Source organism: Penicillium coprophilum (genome assembly GCF_028826855.1).
Source record: "Penicillium coprophilum strain IBT 35676 chromosome Unknown utg000006l_segment0_segment0, whole genome shotgun sequence".
Classification (NCBI taxonomy): domain Eukaryota; kingdom Fungi; phylum Ascomycota; class Eurotiomycetes; order Eurotiales; family Aspergillaceae; genus Penicillium; species Penicillium coprophilum.
This window is the reverse complement of record NW_026622725.1, coordinates 2,642,688-2,662,775: the sequence shown is the minus strand read 5'-3', so window position 1 is coordinate 2,662,775 and position 20,088 is coordinate 2,642,688. Positions and strand designations below refer to the sequence as shown.

General features: G+C 47.0%; 5 protein-coding genes across 5 annotated transcripts; 1 reads left to right on the top strand and 4 right to left on the bottom strand.

The window, feature by feature from the left end:
• Positions 1-2,413: 2,413 nt before the first annotated feature.
• Positions 2,414-4,615, bottom strand: N7500_009978 (putative sucrose transporter; the record flags this gene model as incomplete). Its single annotated transcript, XM_056681116.1, has 8 exons — positions 2,414-3,315; positions 3,365-3,477; positions 3,531-3,720; positions 3,779-3,850; positions 3,902-3,968; positions 4,029-4,273; positions 4,352-4,377; positions 4,461-4,615. The coding sequence occupies 8 exons, from the start codon at positions 4,613-4,615 to the stop codon at positions 2,414-2,416; spliced, it is 1,770 nt and encodes a 589-aa protein (XP_056528498.1).
• A 1,129-nt stretch (positions 4,616-5,744) lies between these two features.
• N7500_009977 (glucose-6-phosphate dehydrogenase) lies at positions 5,745-7,887 on the bottom strand (the record flags this gene model as incomplete). The annotated part of the gene is made up of 8 exons (XM_056681115.1): positions 5,745-5,857; positions 5,915-6,571; positions 6,629-6,713; positions 6,765-6,962; positions 7,028-7,378; positions 7,435-7,455; positions 7,509-7,581; positions 7,844-7,887. The coding sequence occupies 8 exons, from the start codon at positions 7,885-7,887 to the stop codon at positions 5,745-5,747; spliced, it is 1,542 nt and encodes a 513-aa protein (XP_056528497.1).
• Positions 7,888-9,548: 1,661 nt separating this feature from the next.
• On the top strand, positions 9,549-10,890 carry N7500_009976 (60S ribosomal eL33 domain-containing protein; the record flags this gene model as incomplete). The annotated part of the gene is made up of 4 exons (XM_056681114.1): positions 9,549-9,727; positions 10,029-10,082; positions 10,140-10,282; positions 10,388-10,890. Coding segments are annotated over 4 exons (474 nt in total), but the record flags the coding sequence as incomplete, so codon positions are not given.
• Positions 10,891-11,385: 495 nt separating this feature from the next.
• On the bottom strand, positions 11,386-12,208 carry N7500_009975 (uncharacterized protein; the record flags this gene model as incomplete). Its single annotated transcript, XM_056681113.1, has 2 exons — positions 11,386-11,605; positions 11,688-12,208. 2 exons carry the CDS (start codon positions 12,206-12,208, stop codon positions 11,386-11,388), a joined length of 741 nt encoding a protein of 246 aa, XP_056528495.1.
• A 1,699-nt stretch (positions 12,209-13,907) lies between these two features.
• Positions 13,908-14,643, bottom strand: N7500_009974 (uncharacterized protein; the record flags this gene model as incomplete). The annotated part of the gene is made up of 2 exons (XM_056681112.1): positions 13,908-14,109; positions 14,246-14,643. The coding sequence occupies 2 exons, from the start codon at positions 14,641-14,643 to the stop codon at positions 13,908-13,910; spliced, it is 600 nt and encodes a 199-aa protein (XP_056528494.1).
• Positions 14,644-20,088: the final 5,445 nt, after the last annotated feature.

Below are 20,088 nucleotides of genomic sequence, written 5' to 3'. Positions count from 1 at the left end.
TCCTGGGGTCTACAATGATTACAGAGCATATGTACCATGCATATCTCGTTCTAGAACATATCTTATTACGCTCGTGGAGTATTCATGAAGGTAACAAATCTAAAACGTCATTTCCATTTTACGACCTTCATTTAGTACGACCGGGATCACCCATATGACAGATTAAATGTCATGTCTATCCCAAGGTTAACTATCAACCACTTCACTATGCCTAGGATTAGCTCCAATTGTATAGCTATTTAGTATAACGACCTATAGGCTTAGTATCTCAGTAATAAATCAGAGTTCGTAATATGTGTAAAATTGTGGTATTCAATTGTCAACGTCGACGGCATGGCTAAGTTATAAAGTATGACTTTGAATACTACAACTACCGTTGAAGCTTTATTGTATATAAAATATAGAACTACAAGGGGCGTCCCAAAACTGGATCTTAGATATCTGTGAAAGCATTAGAAAGGTTGTAGAATTGAGCTTCATACTTGAAATGATTCTAACAAAATCTTGTTGAGAAAAACAAGGATTCATAGATGTCCGTTCTATATGTTCTGCCTAGTGAAAGCCACACTTTCATATGGCCCTTTTACATGTGTGGCGGAGTCTCCGTGAGGGTCTGTACTCTTGCAGAAAAACCGTAGAGCGTAAGGGCCAGTCAGTTTTTCAACATATTAAAAAAAAAAAAAAAAAAAAAACTACTAAATTTCTCTATCGTACAGATTTGTGGGGAAAAAAGCCGAAAATCGCGATCTTGTTGGTCGCATCGAGATCATGGGGCGGGACTTCGGGGTGTCACACCGCTTACAATAGTACGAAGGGGGTACATTTGGGCTCCCCGTCAAGGATGTCCCCGATGCCGATGTCCCTTTTATTTTCTCAATTTTTCAATTTTTCAATTTCGCTTTTTTACATTTTTCATCAATTATTCAGGTTATAGAGCCCGAAACGCTATGACGTTGCTGTCGTTTCAGGGGCGTCCAGGCATCGATCCAGTTGTCTGATCCCTCTGAATGCAGTCGGAAGTATAGCGAGAACGGTGTCTAGGAGCTGTATTGTGTTGAAGAGACCTTGCCAGGTGCTGGCTTCCTACCACGCTTAATCCCAAAGCCGATTCTACTGAACTTTCCATCACAATAGACCGAGCACAGATGTACAACAGTATAAAGTGAATCAGGATATTTACTATATGCAAGGTCTTAAAATGCGCTTGTGTGGCGTTTCGCTATGCACAGTACGGCGACCGGAAGTGTTATCAGGTATGTACATGTTCAGGCTCGATCCCCTTCTCCGAGCCTCAAGTCCAACCGTTTCACAGAGTAGTGACGAGTATTCAACAAGCCCACTTCCCCTACTTAGTCCACTGATCCAATCATCGTCTACCCCTGTACAGGGTACCGGCAATTTACATTACTCCCATCCGATGTGTGCTGTGTTCTTACCACTATTCTCGAAGTTCGTCAGAGATCTTATTTCTATTTCTGTTTTTTTTTTTTTTTTTTTTTTTTTTTTGTTCTCCTTCTGACCTCGTTTTATATTTGTCACTCGTTCAGGGAGTAGAAACCGTGCCAAGTGCTCAATACGACCCAATACACCGATCCAATACACCGATCCAATACACCGGGGGTGTATTGGGCGCTTGGCACGGTTATCTGTTGATCTCTTACATCTTGGGTGCGACTCTCACTGTATAGCATATACGTGTCACCTGTTGACGTGTGCTATTAATATCTACAGTGACTGGACATAAGTTTTTGCACCCCTCCCACACGTCTGATGATATAATATACTGCCGGCCATAAACATGGATTCACACTATGGAACATAGTATGGTGTATACACCCTTATCTCCAAATGATAGCTTCTACACGGTGCAGTTCCATCTTGGAAAGATACTCGAAGGGAAGATTCACCCAAATACTCTTCTATTACTTCGCGTAATATCCGAACATGACTTACACTACGTGTTCTGGGAAGGCGGTATCAATTGCGGTGGCGGTGAGCTGGTGAGTATTTCGGGGGTCACTGACTGATATACTGTAGTTCCTACGGATCCACTGCCCCTAAGCTATCTATTCCTGGATATCTCGAAATTAGCCATCATCGAACAGACCGAAATCGCCAAAAGAAAATGAGAAATCTACTCTGTGAGGCTGATTTTGAACCACATGGCTTCGTAGGTAGGTATTATCTATTATGTATGTGCAGATGCAAACGAAGAAAAAGAAACAAAACTCCTTTTGCGGAGACAGATGGGGTTCACTGTACATGTATACTCTCTCTCTATAAAGGTGTGCACACAAAATCTCAACCGTAGTCAAGACAAGGCTCGCAATATACACCGGGGTATCGAGCAAAAATCAATGGCTATTCATCGCAACGGATCGTAATTTCGCAGCTTTTGCTTTGCACTGCTTGCTCATAGTACATATCGCAGTCGGCGTGTAGCCTCAGCTGCGATGAGAGCACTTATCGCCCCGATAAAGAGACAAATGGAGATGGCATTCGGCCTATCCTTGTCCAGATTCATCCAGTGCGAATCGGGCATGTTGTCGGAGGCGTTATCGGGTGCGGGTGCTGCCCCCGGTTCGAGGATGCTGAAGACAATCCAGCTGATGAAGGTACCGACAAACTGGGGTAAGGTCGTATACACGTTCAGCACGCCCAGGTAAATACCGGCCAATTCACCTGTTGACGGGATGTTGGATGATTGGTCCTCCTCGTCGGTGTCGCTGTCGAAGGAATCGCGGTGGTTGAGTCGGAGAACATCCAGTTCATTGTCGGCGGCGGAGTTGCGCAGACTGGCCGAGGTGATCATCGTTACGCCGGATCGTGAAGATGGGATTGCGGGGGAATAACCGCCCATTGTGAGCTTGTTGATTTCCACGCCCATAAAGGCGAATGGAGCCCAGCCGCTAATTGCCCAGGGGATGCCGCAGACGGCTACTAGGAAGGTTGCGAAGGCGCGGGAGTGTGCTAGAGGAGCGAAGATCATTGTGGCAGCAAACATGATCTGGGAGATTAGCCAGGCGGTTTGGAGGTCGGGTCGGATTGCGGTGGCATATTTGAGAATTGCTGCAAATACTGGTGGAGGTCGCGCGGTGAAGCGTGTTCGTTTGCTATCTGGTGGTAGGATGCAAAAGGGTAGGAGGACAGAGCTGAGGAATGTGATGGCCGAAAAGACAGTTAATGAAAGACTGCCCACGCGGCCGACTTCACCAAGCATATCTTTTGCTTTGGCCATATCGTCTTTTGGGACTTCATAACGGAAGTAAGTTTCACCAACCCAGGTCGTGCTGTAGAAGAGGAAGGGGAACCAGCCTGCTTAATGTTAGTATTGTTAATTTTCTAAACGCGGGATTTCCCATACCAATCCAAGCCCAAAACTGGGCCCAGCAAATTGCTTGAATCCGAGGCGGGAGTTCGAAAGTAGTTTTGAACAACTGAGAGAGGACTTGAATCGCACCAGCACTTCCATCATCCCTGTCATCAAATGTTAGTTTATAGCAATAAGTATCGGTCCGAGTTGATCCCACCTGGCTGATATCAGAACTCGCTCTTTCACCGAGTAGGAGGTGACTGCCACCGCCGCCACCAATGAAAAAGCAGCGATCACTGTCATCTGCTTGAATTGCGTATCTCCGATGATAGTACCAAAGATGCCAACAGTATCGATGGCACCAACCACGTAGGCAAATAGTTGGCCAATGGCAGACATTCGCCCGGCTACAAGAAAGGTGGTCAATTAGGGTTTTAGGCTGAGACATATGGGGAAGGGCCATACCCCATGCGGATCCAGCTTGTTGCGATGGGATCGGTAGTGTATCCACAATCAAACCGCGACAGCACGCTTGAACTAAGACACTGTAAGCCACTTTCAATTAAGGTGTTGGCGTCTACCACTTACCAACGTTGATGGAGAAATCCACCGCATAAATACTCAACACAGCTAGGGCAATTGTGCCATTTTTAGCCTGTAGAAAATCTATATTAGCTTCAACATAATCATAGACTAGGTGAATGTTCCAATGTACCTTTTCCGGATCTTTCACAAATAAACCAACAATCTCTGTCGTCCATCCCAAGATAAGCAGACAGAAAGCGACAACAAACGATCCAAATATCATGAAAGGTCTACGTCGACCCCATTTAGATCGTGATCGATCAGCAATAACTCCGATTAGAGGCTGGATAATCAACCCAGACAACGGGCCAGCAATCCACACCAACGAGGTTTTAGACTTTGTCAACCCAAGCTGGAGAAGGTAAGGTGTACAATCTAAGCAAAACAAAGCAAGTCAGCGAAAATTATCCCCAGGTCCCAATAGAGACAAATTGTAAAGTGGATAGCTCTTACAGGTCATCTCAGTACCCCACGTGAACCTATTCCAAACACCGCGTTAGCCACTGCCACAGCAATCCTCGGAATCCTCCAATTGCTTTCAAGAACCGCGAGCTAGAAGAACTGCGCAACATCCGAGCCCCCACTCCCAAGCGCGGAATTAGAAACGGGTGATACGCACTGCAATCCCACCAAACTAAACGTCAAAAGCGCCATCCTGGTAGACTCATTCCTACCCTTGATGGAGGGCGTCCCCGCCCACCTCGCAGCCTGCGGCATCCTAACTATCCACGTGCTCGCATGCACTCAGCCTTTTCCGCGCCTAAACCAAGATCGTCACGAGGGTCGTGGTGGTCGGTGGTCTAGCCAGTGACCGAATCGATTGAAAGCGCCTGGCGGGAAGGAACGCGCCGTTCGGAACCGAACAAAGGAGTATGTGATCTAGCGAGTTCGGGGATGCGATTCCGGGTGTTGTGAAAGGGGCCGGTAGGGGTCTGATCGGTCCGGGAAATTGTGTCGCGTGCCTTTCGGGGTTGGTGGGAGTAGCTCGTGGGGCCAAAGCGTACACGGTACGTCCGGGGAGTTGTGGTTTATTGACGGCGTGGGGTTTGAAGCGTAGATTACGACGGAGGGGTCGATGAGGATATATACAGCTGTCAAAAAAAGCGTCTACGGGAATTTTAAAAGAAAGACCTTGGCACAGTCGAAGAAGGGGAGAAAATCCGCCCTGGCCTGAGCGTCTCTATGCGGGCCCCCGGCCTTATCGATTTAATTTACGAGACCCGCTAACCCTGGAGGTCTTTCATCTGCCGATCCGGCTTTTCTTATGACAGCCACGGTCGAGTATGCATATCGGATGTGTGATTGTCTCTGTGGGACATAGCTTTACATAAATACCTTAGCTTTCTATAACACACAGGGTTGTTTGCGGCCAGGGCTGGAGGTCAACCTTATGTCAGCCTCAGTGGCCCTTTGGCCCTGATTGGCCACGTGTGATGACGTAACAAATACCCCCGGGAGCGTCCAATTATAGAACAGGGGAAATGTGCACACGGGATATATAATGTACGTGCACTCGAGTTCGTATAGGGGCTCTTGCAGGGGGCTCGAATTGATTTTTATAGGCTTAGAAAGACGGTTTTACTCATATTTTTCTATAATCAAAGCAAAAAAAAAAAAGGCAGAATGGTGGACTGACACAGTTGATCAATATCCAACAAAATAAGGGCGTAAATATCTTTCATTGCGTGCGTCGCTTCCAATCCTAATTTTGAATTGGTCTCGAAAACCCCTAAGTATCACAGTATGACGCGACTCCTGCCGGCCGACCAGTGTCAGAAAATAGAGATTTTAATTCCTTCGTATCCCGAATCCGCTTCACGTAATCATCGTAAAATACTCCAAAGACCTACAGCCGGTTGGGGGTCGAGGTAGTGACTGGCCACTGGTAGCCAGCAGCATCGCTGAACTTGTAGCCGTATGAAGCAGTGAAGTCATCAAGAACAGCAGGTCCACGGGAGCCTAGAATCGATACAAATTAGCTATATGTCATAGTTAAAAAAAAGTGGGTAAACTTACCGTAGGGGTACTCCATAGGGATAATCTCCTTGTTGTCATCCAAGTAGTGCAGGAGCGGGCTGAACATGCGCCAGCTGGCATCCAACTCATCATCACGGACGAAGTTGGAGTGGTCGCCCTTGAAGGCGTCCAAAATCAGGGACTCGTAGGCCTCGGGGATCTTGAGGTCAGAGAAGCGGCGGCGGTAGGTCAAGTCCAGCTCGGTAACCACCGTCTGCATGGAGAGACCGGGCAGCTTGGAGTTCATCTTGATATAGACGGACTCGTTGGGCTGAACACGGATGACGAGCTCGTTACGGGGAATGTCCTTGAAGATACCGGAAGTGACATCCTTGAACTGGATGCGGACCTCGGTCTTCTGTTCGTTCAGGGCCTTACCGGCCTTGAGAATGAAGGGCACGCCGTCCCAACGCTCGTTCTTAATGTATGCAACCATTGCGCAGAAAGTCGGGCAACGCGACTCCTTGGGCACAGTATCGTCCTCCAGGTAACCAGGCTTGCTGCCGTCGAGGGAGCGGCCGTACTGGCCGATGATGACGTTCTTGGGCTCAATGGGATCCATAGCGCGGAGAACACGGACCTTCTCGTCACGGATATCCTCGGAAGAGAAGGAAATGGGGCGCTCCATGGCGAGCAATGTGAGAACCTGCAGAAGGTCTAGGAAATTGTTAGCATCTTTTTCTACGTCGAGGCAGTGCAATTGAGTATACATACGGTTCTGCATAACATCACGAATAATACCGAACTCATCGAAGTAACCTCCACGGCCCTCAGTGCCGAAAGGCTCCTTGAATGTAATCTGCGGCCGCTATTAGAACCCGGATCGTAGAAGATCATGTTCATCACATACCTGAACGTTATCGATGTGGTGGCGGTTCCATGTGGCGTTGAAGAACTCGTTGCCGAATCGCAGAATTAGGATGTTCTTAACCATCTCCTTGCCAAGGTAGTGATCGATACGGAAGATCTCCTCCTCCTTCCAGTTAGGCTCCAAAGCCTTCTGGAGATCGCGCGAGCTCTGTAGATCCTTACCGAAGGGCTTCTCGACCTGTTTAAGGAACGGTGTATCAATATGGGATTCGTCTCAGGTAAGCTAATCCAGGGAAAACTCACGATAATGCGAGCAAGACCGCTCCTGGGGTAGCAGTTACGCTTCAACTGCTCGGACACGGTAATGAAGACACTGGGAGGGAGTGCCATGTAGAACACGCGGTTCTGCTCCTTCGATTGGCGCTTGTCCTCAATCTCCTCGAGGTGCTTGTTTAGGCCGATGAACGAATCATCTTGATCGTATTGGCCGGAAACGTAGGTGCACATCTTGCAGAACTGATCTAATTGATCCTCAATCTCCTTTGTGGGGATCTTGATGTACGAGCGAACGCGCTTGAGGTATTCTTCGGTGTCCATCTTTGTCCGCGCATATCCGACGATCTTGATGTCCTTGGGGAGGAATTTGTTGCGGAACTATGACAAGAACGTCAGTGAATAAAACTAGAATGATCAGTCGGAATAGCACATACAAGGCCAAACAGTGCAGGGAACTATCAATTGGTTAGTAAGTTAAGAGTCATCGCGTCCTGGAGGGGAAACGAACGGTCTTCTTCTTCGCCAAGTCACCAGATGCACCTAGTACCACAATGATAGTATCATCTTTAAGTTCGACGGTGCTGAATGCGAGATCCATTGTCAGTTAATTGACCGAAAGAAGAATTTGCATTCGCGGCAATTGGTGGGTTGGGCGAGGGAGCTCTTTAAGCAGAGAAAGTCTGCGAAAACGTTCCAGGAAGGGATTGGCTATTCAGATGAAGGCAAACCACGTCCAAAACAGCAATCTTGGGGGGCAAGTTGAGGTTGAATTGAGGCAATCGGTGGGCTTCCGTTGCCGGAGGGGGGGAGTGATGTCAGAGAACACAAGGGGGGGAAACTCACCCAGCACCATGGCGGTCATCGGTCTGGTTAATCACACTAGACATATTGCAACCGCTTAATCAAAATAGAAGTTTGAGAGAGTTTGGAAAAGAAGAAAAGAATGTTGAGAACAGGATCCGGCGGAGTACTTTTTAACGGAAGTCGCTCACAGCTCCTGGTGGGGCTTTGCTGGGCTTCTGGGTATTGTATGTGTTTTTATGTTGTATGTGTTTTATGACTTCAAGGTATTAATCATTTTTTGGGATTACATTTCTTTTTATCTTACATATGACGATAGACTCGTATATCATCTTTTCTTTCTCGGACTATTTAAGAACCTGTCCTCATGGCAACTTCCACTCAACTTTTTTATATCAAGTCTTTGGGCTTCAGGTCCGACCTTCATTGACCTTGAACTTTGGGACCTTAAATCCCACGGGATCCCACCTGTTTTGATTAATCAACCCCTAAGCTACTGACTCTCCAGGGCAAGGCTATCAGCGCTGCTTACTGGGATTCGGGCTCGGGGTCGGGGTGATACATCGGAGTACTTTGACAAGTCCGGGAGCATGTCGCTTATTCTTCTAACAACTTCGAGAAGAAAGTAGGGGGTGAATGTCATCTGACCAGAGATGCCGTTCACTTACAGGTGCGGATCACACTGCACACACAGGCTGAATTCGATTGTGGAGTGATACGTGTCCATAACCAAGATGTTCAAGGTACAACATATACGAGAGTATTGGGTTATATTATAGACGGCTTTTGGCCTAGATATGTATAGTTTAATACATGTATCTAAAGCGGAGCAGACAAGCCACCGCATCGAGGGGAAGGTTGCAGTGCACTGAAATCATTAAAGTACCGAACCTGCAAGAACAGGTACAATACCACGTACCTTGAGCACGCAACTCGATAAGAAACCCTCGACCGGTGACCCAAATCGTGGGGACGGATCGGCGCATTTGTCATTTTCTCGAGCCAGACGGATTCTATTTTCCCGACCCTTCTTGCTATTAACCCGGTTGAAGGTGCCCCCGGTAAATTAACCGCGGAGTACTTGACTACATATGCTACCTACAACTACACCATCTCACACACTATCTCACTATACACTACTCCGTAGATGATTCTTGTTGAGATCTCTCGCACGAGTCGGCTTGTAAATTGCCCCCCAGTTTTGATCAATACCCGGTCGCAAATGTAATCGATCCGACGAGGTGGGGCATACTGGAACTTCTAGATTTCCCAATCAGTGGTCTCGGTCTGAAGTATATGCGCCGGAATGCGACCCGGATCATGTCACTCTATCTATAACGTAGGTAGGTGATTGGATATATTGAAGGTATCGATTATATTCTGTGTTCTCAAGCTGTGAAGAATATATCTGTGTGCTACACACTGCAGAGATTCGGCAGATCTACCGATAGCCTTGTGCATATTGCTTTTTGAAACCTGCCAACCCTTCCAAAGCTGGGACTGTCGTCATGGCTGAGGTTTGTCAGCTTGATCAAGCTGCAGTGGAGGGAGTCGGACTACTGTAGCCCGAGTGGCAGAAAACCACCGGGTGGATAAATCTGGATCGGAGAAACAAAAGTCCAAAGCTTATCTCAGAATTCTGCCTATCTAGCTGATGTAAGACGAGGAGCGGTATGGTCTATCACGGGATCTCGCTTAGCCCTGACTGTCACGTGAGATTGGCTCGCTAAGATCCCGTTTGGGCTAGGGCGGAAGCCAACACACCGGCTGGAAATTGATTGTGCGCCTGACTCTATCGAAGCGACGACAACCACGACAAACGGGAACGACTTTTGATCTTGCGGGTCATTCCTTCGACTTTCTTTCCTTGCCCGCTCCCCAGAGAAACGCCGACACAATGCCTTCGGAACAAGGACACCGCCGTGAGTGAATCCCCTCGAAGTTCTTATCGATCGTCGTTTTGGTGGTCTTGAAATCGCAACGCCGCATCTCGAGCAGACACCTTGTGTGCGATCACGCTGGATCAAAAATAACATGTACTAATTATTTATCCTTTTCTAGTCTACGTCAAGTAAGTTACCGCCGCACTTTCATCGCATTCAAAAGGATACACCAGTTCGACATGGGAGGACCGATTTGGGGAACACAAGACATCGCCATCGCCACTCAAATTGGAACCAACACACACGAGATGGACAGAGGATTAATACGAATTTCTTTTTCACAGGGGACGTCACCTGAGCTTCCAGCGCAGCAAGCACGCCCTTACCCCCAACACCAGGTATCTACACCCTGCGCACATGAATCGATGAATGGAATCTGATATATGGTTATACAGCTTGGTCAAGATCGAGGGTGTTGATGACACCAAGTCCGCCAAGTTCTACCTTGGCAAGAAGGTCGCTTTCGTTTACCGTGCTAAGCGTGAGGTCCGCGGCTCCAACATTCGGGTGATCTGGGGCAAGGTCACCCGGCCGCACGGTACGTCAATTGGAAGAACCAGTCTCAAGGGCCATCTCGAAAATGGACCTTCTTGAGTCTGGGGAACCTCGAATTCGAGTGTCGTTCTTATCTGACTCGCTCTAGGCAACTCCGGTGTTGTGCGCGCCAAGTTCCGCAACAACCTCCCCCCCAAGTCCCTCGGCGCTACCGTCCGCGTTATGCTCTACCCCTCCAACATCTAAACGGCTTCTTTGTGTTGTTTTTAGTGGGCGATTCCCTTCTTCGCACAGACGGTCGGTTAGGCAAGGAAAAGTCGACGGAACGAGCCGATGTTGATTTGAGGTGATGGAGTTGGCGGGTTGATAACGTTTTGTTCGTGGGAGAAGGCAGGGCCAACAAAGCCCTACGAATCAAAAAAATTTACACTTTCATAGCTGTGTCGACCCCAAGATACTGGGAACGAGCTTCGTCTCGATATTTCTCCTTGTTCTTACAATTGGCGAGCATGATGTGTCTGGTCGCGCAGCGTCACTTCTCCCATTGTGTATCTGACGCTTAAACGCACCAAATTCCATACCATTTCAAATTTTCAACAGACCGGTCAATCGATCCGCTTCTTCGTGCGTTCTTTGCCTCCGTCTTTTGTTCTAGAAGAAATTGTATTTTCTTGCTCTGGCTCCAATCTACCATGGCATGCTTGTTTTTGTGAACATAAACTATACTCCCATGGCAACCAGATAAGCAGACCCCGTAACAACTCCAAATTAAATATAGCTCTAGCACCCATAGACCCTGCGTGGCCTTATTCGGCCTGATTCCCCAGGTTATGATGTGGATCCTCCCCATGTCAACCACCTGAACATGGAAGTAGAGGGCACTCTCTTTTTCGTCCTTTTATCAGATAGTACATTGTTTTTCCGTGTTCTGTGTCATTTTCATTTCAATTTCAACACCCACATGCTAGTCTACATCTTCAATATCTCCACAAAGTCAACAAGGAAAAAGTCACGATATATATTCCAACATAAAAATCCGATCCGAACTCCACTCTAGCCGAAGTATATATCACCAAGTGTATGAAAGTAAACCGAATATTCTAAACTCCTAACATCAAGGCATTCATCGTATTCCATCCCGCATATTCAGAAAAATTCATGGTGAATCGTTTGTCTATGTGCTTTCAGATTCTCCCGTCGATTGAAAGCACGGCCACATCCGGGATCGGGACACTTGAAAGCCCCCGGAGTCACATGCTGAGTCTCAATGTGGCGCATAAGGACTCCTTTGCGCGAGAAGAGACGGTCATATCGACAGCCCTTCCATTCGCATTTGAAAGTTCCGTAACTCTCACTGTCCCTGGCCCTAGACGAAATGCGTTCAGTATATGCATACAAGGATCACGATAGTCTCAGGAAAAGGACATTGCAAGAGTAAAAAAACATACTTTATTTTGCCTCCACCGCGCAGAGTACGAGACCTTTTGTTCTGGCTAAGCTCATTGCTCGCTTCATCCGACTCAAGTGTCTCTTGTATAATGGGGGTTGAGACTGGAAGATCATCCCAAGAACTAGAATATCCAGTGTCGTAGTTGCTTGCTGGAGAAAGGGCGGGTACGGTGCCGAGAGCTGGGGCAGGAACAGATCTTGGACTGTGGTTGTTGACGGAATGCTTGATGGTGCCTGGATCTAGATACGACGACGAAGGAGTGGGGGATAGCATAGCCCCAAGGGCAGTTGGTGTGGAGGGGGACTGTGTGAATGGCAGCTGCAACTGATAGTTGTATGCCAGAGGTCGAGTGACGGGTGTCCTCGCGGTGATAGATAGAGCAGGGGAACGAGGCATGAAAAGAGCTTCGGGTTGTTTGAGATGGAGATGATCGGGACTCCAATTCTCCAACTCGGCATTGGACCACGGAAACCCGGCCTCCGGGGTAATTGGGGTGTTACGTGTTGACCATGCCATCATATGTATAATGGCCGACCTGAATGTAGAGGATCAGCGTTGATAAAGTGGAGAGAATCCTATCATAGGAATGATGAGTGGGCGGTGATGTAGGAGAATACTTCTTTGAGTCGATGACGGGGACCGGACTATTTATACAACTCAAGTTAATGTAGTTTAGGGCACACTGGATGCGAATTTCAACTAAAAGACGTAGTTTGGGAGATTACACGCTACGAATAGAGGAAGGTGGGCAAATGAAAAGAGGAAAAAGAAAAAAACAGGTGGGATCAAACCTGACCAGACGGACGCAACTGGATTGACCCCCGGATTTGTTCCAGAAGACTCACCTTTCGCTCTAGAAAACATATCTTACGTTCTAGAAACAGGGATTATCTCCTGCGTCGAGTCAAGTTCAGTATTTCTGGAGGGCCAAGCACCACGATTCCAAATACAACAGGCATCATTGGTTGTCACTTTCTTTTAGTGGGCTGAGTATAACATCCTGGTATTTCACTCCTTGGCTACTGGAAACTTATCATTTGTGACTTTATTTTCTCGGTCTTCCCAGAAAATCGGGAAGCCAAAGGGACAGAAGGATCATTTGAAGTGTGATATTCCTGCAGACGTCAAGCCAACCAAACTAATACAGCATTGACGCTGAACGAAATTTCAAATTAGGGGGGCGAAGAGTGATCGACACGCATGATGACCCTCGAACTTGGTTAGGTCGTTACTAGCTTACATGGGGCATACAGTGTAATTCACCCTGGGGACGTGGAATGCACACGCGGCTGAAGCTTTGACATACTATTTTCATTTCCATCAACCCGGGTGTAATAAGAATTGGCTCTTGTCCAATCCAACAAGCTTGTCCTGCTTGGTTGACTTGTCTTATCTGCAAAACGCAGATCTTGGGATATTCATGTCCACGCGGAGTCCCCAAGGCTGATTGGAATATACGAGAGATCGGCAGACGCTCCTTCCTGATTTTCTTTTTTTGACACTTTATATCATTTTTTTTATGTCGATGTCTTTCTCCTTTTACGATTTCTTTCGTCATGCAGTTAGACTCTGATGGCAACGGGGAATTTGTCCAAAAAGCCTCACTATGTGAAGCACAGATGGATTGAACATGGATGTGTGTCAGGGATCAGGGTTACATTGCATCAAAGAGGTTTAGCGCCTCGGGGGTTAAAACCATTGAGATATTTAAATTATTGTTGGATTATCTACTCCAAGGGGTCCAATGTAGTCATAGCCATAGCACGGGATATTTAAATGTTCCGATGTTGACGGGACGTTTTACCGTCAAGTGAGGGTTCCGGGAAGTTGGTACGGCTGAAGGTGTACAGATCGATCCCGCATTTACCCCGGAAATCATGCAAAAGAGACCCGAATGTTGGGGCATACCCAGGGAAGCACCTCTTGCATGTGACGGGAGCCACATATGCAGGGCTCGTATATGCAAAGGATGGGGCGCAGTGCTCTCCTATTATCATCACTACATTAATAATTATTGTCCTGCTCCGTTCCACCCATTGCACTATGACCCCCAACCAACCAGAAAATCATGCAAAAAGAAAAAAAGAAAAAAGACGATAAAATAAAACAGGTTCCAACGCCCTGGGTATCATCAAATCTCCACATCAAACCGATCAACCATAATTCACACTTCACCCAAATTCTCCCAGTGACTCCAGCGCTACAAACTGGAATCCCATCAGGTTCGCTTGCGATGAACTCTGCCTAGGTGCTCCGTCAGATTGTCCCGTCGACAGAAGAGATTGCCACAGACTGGGCAGTCAAATGAGCGCGGTGCGACATGCTGCGTTTCTATATGACGCATGAGGACTCCCTTGCGGGAGAAGACGCCGCGATATTTGCAGTCTCTCCAATTGCATTGGTACGTGCCGCGAAGTTCCCTAGAAGAACATGGATGATGTTAGCCCAGCGATGATATACTAGTTTGACGGTAGAGGGAAGGCTTGCGAGTGTTTTTGTTTGAGTGTTCGCCCTGCGCCACAGAGAGTCTGGACTTCCCGTCTACTCACACCTGACTTGGGGATGTCTTGCATAGAGGGAGTGGAGACCCCTGATGCCGATGGCGGAGTATATGCAGTACTATGTCCAGAGCAGAGATAGGCCATGGTTGAGGACTGACCAGGTCTACTGTTTCCAGCCAAGGAATAGTGTACCGTGTTGTGATTGGGAGGATTGATTTCGGCATGGGCCGAGGCAAAAGGCACGGGGTAGCTGTGATGAACTGGCGGGAAGGGGTGTTGCGTGAGTGTATTGCACGGAGATTGGTTGTCGGAGAACATTGATGGCTCTGTCGCTAGTGAGGGAGGGTACTGATGAGCAGCAGCTGCATAGGGATAGTGTAGATCTCTCGCACTCCGACCGTGGCCAGAGATACTAGAAGAATTCGAGGAGATGTTGACTGGAGACCACGCCATTGTTGGTACTATAGAGGTAAAGTAATGGGCAGGATACCTCTGGTGAGTTGGATCGCCCGGATGGGGATAGGAGATTTATAAATTGGAAATCCAACGGTGATGCTACGTTAAAGAGCCCAACTAGTGAGTGGAAGGAAATGTGACTTTGCTGCACCTTATTGCAAGCCACAGTGTTCGAGGGATTTTGGTACGAGATGGCATCGTGCTGACCAATAAGAGGTGAACCGGGCAGTGTAGTAATCGTGGTTTAGACAATCGAGTCGATCACAAGTCCCGAATATGTATTGTTTAGGCCAGATGATACAATATGTGACGTGGACTGGAACTGATAAGTGGAGAATTGAGGGGAGACAAGGGGAAAACCGGAGTGGATAGGCCTTTTACCGGGTCCAGGTTCTCGGGCCGATGTACTGAGCCTCATGAGCCTCATTAGCCTCATCCATGAATGTAACCTGAGGTCTCAATGTGGCAATACGGCAGCACTCCGGATGTTTCCATCCACTACCATGTTTCTATTGCTCCTAGCTTCTCATTGATTGTCCATCCCGGAATTTTATCGACAGATCCGTCCATTATCCACCGAATCATTCCGTCGAATTATCGATCGCTAGAATACCCGGGCGACGAGATTGATCTATTACAGTATACCCAACCCCGCCTTGATGTGTCCGTCCGGTACAGCCCATATGATACACCGACTTACAGGCCGTTTGAGGCTCTTTGTTCTTGTGACCTGATTTGTTTCTCTAGGTTCACAGCTCGACAACGTTGCTAGGATTCTATTCAACTACTCCTGAGTAACGGACGGGCCTCAACCTTCGAGAGTTTCTGAGGTTTATACGCCGAGTGAGCTAGCTGGCTGGGGCCGATGACTAGAGCCGGTCACTACCTCTACTTGTCAATAAACTATACCACCCCAAGATATCGATAAGGTCGAGATGAGTCTGAAAGGTCTGGCTAAAACTATGCTGCGAACAAAGAGGCTGATAAAAAGCTGGAAACGAGCGACTTTCTTTCAAAATAGGGCTACAGTGTTTGAACATACTAATGACTGGTAAATATCACGAGAAGGAGACACGATATCCGAACATGCAGCAATGGGCCAGGAAAGAAGGCAGAATCAGTGTCCAATCACGACAGTCGCACGTGGAATTCAGATATAATAAGGAGGCTATTAAGTAGTTAATATAATCTAAATCCGTCTTGTTTTATTAGGGTGGTTTATAAGGAAGGTATAACCCTTATAGTTCCCTCCTATTTCCGCGTCGTGATAGGTATTCTATAGTAACGCGACTAGGTTTATTTATATTTTCTGTATAGTCTTTTCCCTTTTGTTTTCTTTATCTTTCTTACTTTTAATCCACTACTTCGTTGTTAAATAGCCTTCTTTTTGGTCCTTTTTCGTGGTTATACTAGTATCGAATCGGCACCTTCCTATCATACCTCCTATTCGCAATTTTCCCTATAAGCTAGTACGGCCTATCTTACGGCAGTTTACCTAGTGTATAACGTGCTTACGGGTGTCTCTTCAGGGGTGGACCGACACTGACTCGCGGTCCCTATAGGTTTTCTCCATTCGTTGTTTTGCAGAGACTTACGATAGTAAGAACTACCAGCATTGCAACCATCTGCATAAGCCTTGCGAGTCTGTAAGTGACCTGTTTCGTTCCGGCCCTGTTTCGATGCCTGGTCGTGCTGATCTCGCTTGATTTTTTAGGTCCCAGAGGACGATATGACAAATGCACCAGAAATGATAGCAAGATACAAATGAATCAAGAAAAAGCAGAATGGTTGATATTGAATCACCGAACCAAACCCGGAACGGTGCCGAAAATTGGATGTTACAAATAATTGTCCAGACCGTCTCACCACGGCGGACAAAGCAGAAGAGACACAGAAAAAACCCAGAAAACACCAAGGGACACCACCGCAACGCCAGCGAAAAGAGGACGAGAACACACCCTTAAATGCGGGGGTTCAGAGGGAAAATGCCCATATGGGCATCGAGGCACTGAGTCACATCTTCCTCAAGGCTCTCTGCCTTGGCATCATCCACAAGGTCCTGAATACCTTGGCGAAAGGCCACAACACCGGTGTACCAGCTTCGTGCCGTCTCCTCAGTCACATGGAGCTGGGGGTGTTGCGTGGCCTCGTTGGCCAATTTGGCGAACTCGAGGGTAGAGGTAGGGACGGCAGGGTTAGGGACCACCAATGAAACACGGCTGGAGACCCACCAGGAGGCATCCCGGGTCTCCTAACAGATGTCAGCACTGCAGAAGCACCTGAAAGAAAGGCACGTACGCGAGTCACATTGACGCCAGTCAGCCCATGGACACGGCGATGAGCTTTCAAAAAATTATCGAAGCTGGCGAGGAGGTGACGAACCGCATCCGCAACGGCCACTTGACGGAAGCTGAACGAGACCCTGGTCAAATATACTGCTGCCTTCCTCAAACTCATGCTTCGGCTCATCTTCTGACATGGCGTCCGATGCGTGTTTGCGGGATCGAGATGCAGGAAATCCAATTCGGAGCTCCACCATTTTCTGACTTTTGAGACGTTATAGATGATATCGCAGGCTCGATCGAATGACACCACATCTCTGAACATCTCAGCCTCTCCAGTATTAGTTTCTGTTCCATGGGGCCAAAAACCAGAAATAAGAAAGGCGAGGCACTCGCAGATGGTCGAGAGATGCTGGAAACTTGACAGCCTCATCCACTCCTCTGCCACATCACGGCGTACAATTCGATGGTTCGGTCAAAGGGTGCAAAAAAGGCCCCTCTCCCCTACTGATATCGAGAAACCACTTTGCTGTGGCTACTGGCGAGTTGTTGGGGCGGGGATGCAATGGAGGTGGAGGAGGAAGAGAAGGAAGTCTTGATCCGTCAATCTATGAAAAGCAAGGCATTTATAAGTGAGGTCTAACAGACAAGAAGAAAGGATACTGTATTACCCCGCTAACATGTCAATAAAACTGATCTAGCTCTCTCGCTTGAATAATGGATTTGAACATGCGGTCTTGCTTGATGAAGATATGGCACCCTTGAGTGTTGTACTTATTAAAATTTGATACAAGTCATAGATATTGCTACATATGCGTCACCGCCTCACTTTCATTCCATAGTCTTTTAGTACTGACCCAAAGGTCCTCTAGTATCCTTCATATTCCACTTGAACGTCACTTATATTTCTCTGACCCTTCTCTCACTTTGCTTTGACCGCGCTTTTACTTCACTTTTATGCAGTATTCTTGAAAGAAATTGATGGAAATAGGTGATGAGCGTGAGAAAAGGTGATCTTTCCCTAGAATCTTGGAGTATTGGGGGACTGGATAGTTGTATTAATGATCATGTCCGTGTGATGTGTAGAGCTCCCCTTGAGTGTGGTTCTATGAAGCCACCCTCTCGCCTTATTGATTGCCCGACTTTCTCTGCTCCTCCATTTTGCAAGATATGGCCATTATAGAGGCATCCAGATCATCAAGTTTTACTATCTTCGCTATCTATGAGGCAGCTTCTTAGACCTCTTGGGAAATGTGTGCTGTTTCAACCTTCTATGTGATCGACAGATCAAAATTGACTGTACCAACTGATTTCAGTCTTGCAACGTAAAACAAAACACATCTAAAATGCTTCGATGACATCTAAGGCGCTACCCAAGTCTATAGGTGACCCTCAATTTTATCCTCGAACAACCAATATCAGAGGGCTTTCAGAGCTCCTTTTCTCTTCGAGAGGTGTTTTAGCTGATCCAATTTTATTTGCTCATGTTGAGACAATCTAAAACAAAGACTCTTGTACAGGGCCTAGAGACGCCACATCTGATGTTTTGACATCATATTTTGTTCCCTCAAATGTCGCCGACTCGTGCTTCCTGGCCGCAATTGTAACCCAAACTGTAGATTTTATGAAATTCACTTTATCCGCAGAATTGGATGTCCAGACCTGCATGATGTAACTAAGTCGCCGTTGCGATTCTTGTGGTAGGAAGGTCTCTTAGAACAGAAAAACAGCTTCTAGCTTCAGAAGCCAACACTCAACGCCTAGTCCACTGGGAGAATCTTTGAAAGTGACGAGGGACTTTCAACCCAGCGAGAAGAGACCTTTTGAGACATATAGCCCTTGTTCTATCATATATGCTTCCGACAAGGAAGTACAATCATCTCCGCCAAAGGCGTCCTTATCCAAAGATCGAAACACGTGGTGTATTGCGTACCGCCTGAAATCCTTGCTTAAGTCAGATGGTTCTGGGAGAACTTTCTATCAAACCAAAATTCCAATTATCTCAGCCAAGCAGCCAAGGTTGCGATCTACATGAAAGCCTGGGTGACGTAGATGAGGGTATTGTCAAGGAGGTCACCAAAGCGCCTGGTATCCCTGCCGAAGCATCTGGCACTACGCAGGTTTTGCAGCAAGCCTTGGACAAAGATGAATCAGACAAACCCGCTCCAAGAATCGACAACGAATTACGTTGGATATTAGGGCAATACCAGAAAGCTCGCCGAGCACTTGTAAATGGCTTCCGAATTACCATTCAACACCTCAATCTATGCTTTAGGCTTCAAGATATATCAGAAGACAAAGTGTATGTTGGAACTGAGCTATCACCCATCGGAGAAAGACATCCTGACGCCCGGGCCACGGCACTCCGGGTTTCAATGAAGATACATACATGTACATCGATCGTGGGTGTCGGAGGATGATCAAGCTCATCTGGTATGAGAAGCCTTTCCTGACAGGCATACACTGATGGCAACGGGGAAGCGATCTCAAAAAAAATCAGGAAAAGAAAAAGACCATGATTCTAAAAACCTTGCTGTGATACGATCTAGCATGCCTTGAGTCAGGATTTCTCAATAATGAGTTTCAGCACTCGGTAACAAAATAGTCTTGCTTACTGACCCTGATTATTATCCATAGATACCCTGGTTTCTATTGGATTCCAACGATTCAATGTTCTTTGCCATCTTAGATAGTCTACAAGATATTAAAATGCCCTAACCGTTGTTCGGATGATGTTCAATAAGAGTGAGTGTGCTCCCTATCTACATGTATCGTTCACACCCTTTATACATTGTATGATTGTAAAAACTTGATTTAAAAGCACTATCTATGCGCAGGTAATATCCGGCGGAGTTAGTGTACCTAGCACATTGGAATACCCTTTTTGTAAATTGGATAGTTAGTTGTGAGATGGAAATATGAATCATGGCCTCTTCCCATCTTTCATCCAAATTGGCAGTTTGGCGGAGTGGTCTAACGCGCTAGACTTGAATACCTTTCATGCTATCTAGTCCTTTCGAGGGCGCAGGTTCGAACCCTGCAACTGTCGATTCTTTTTTTCTGTGCTGTGACCCCCTTTCACCGCCTTTTCAAATTGTTCTCCAGCCACATATTCTTAGAGACTTGCCTTCACTCCACAAATATACTGCCGGCAGTTTGG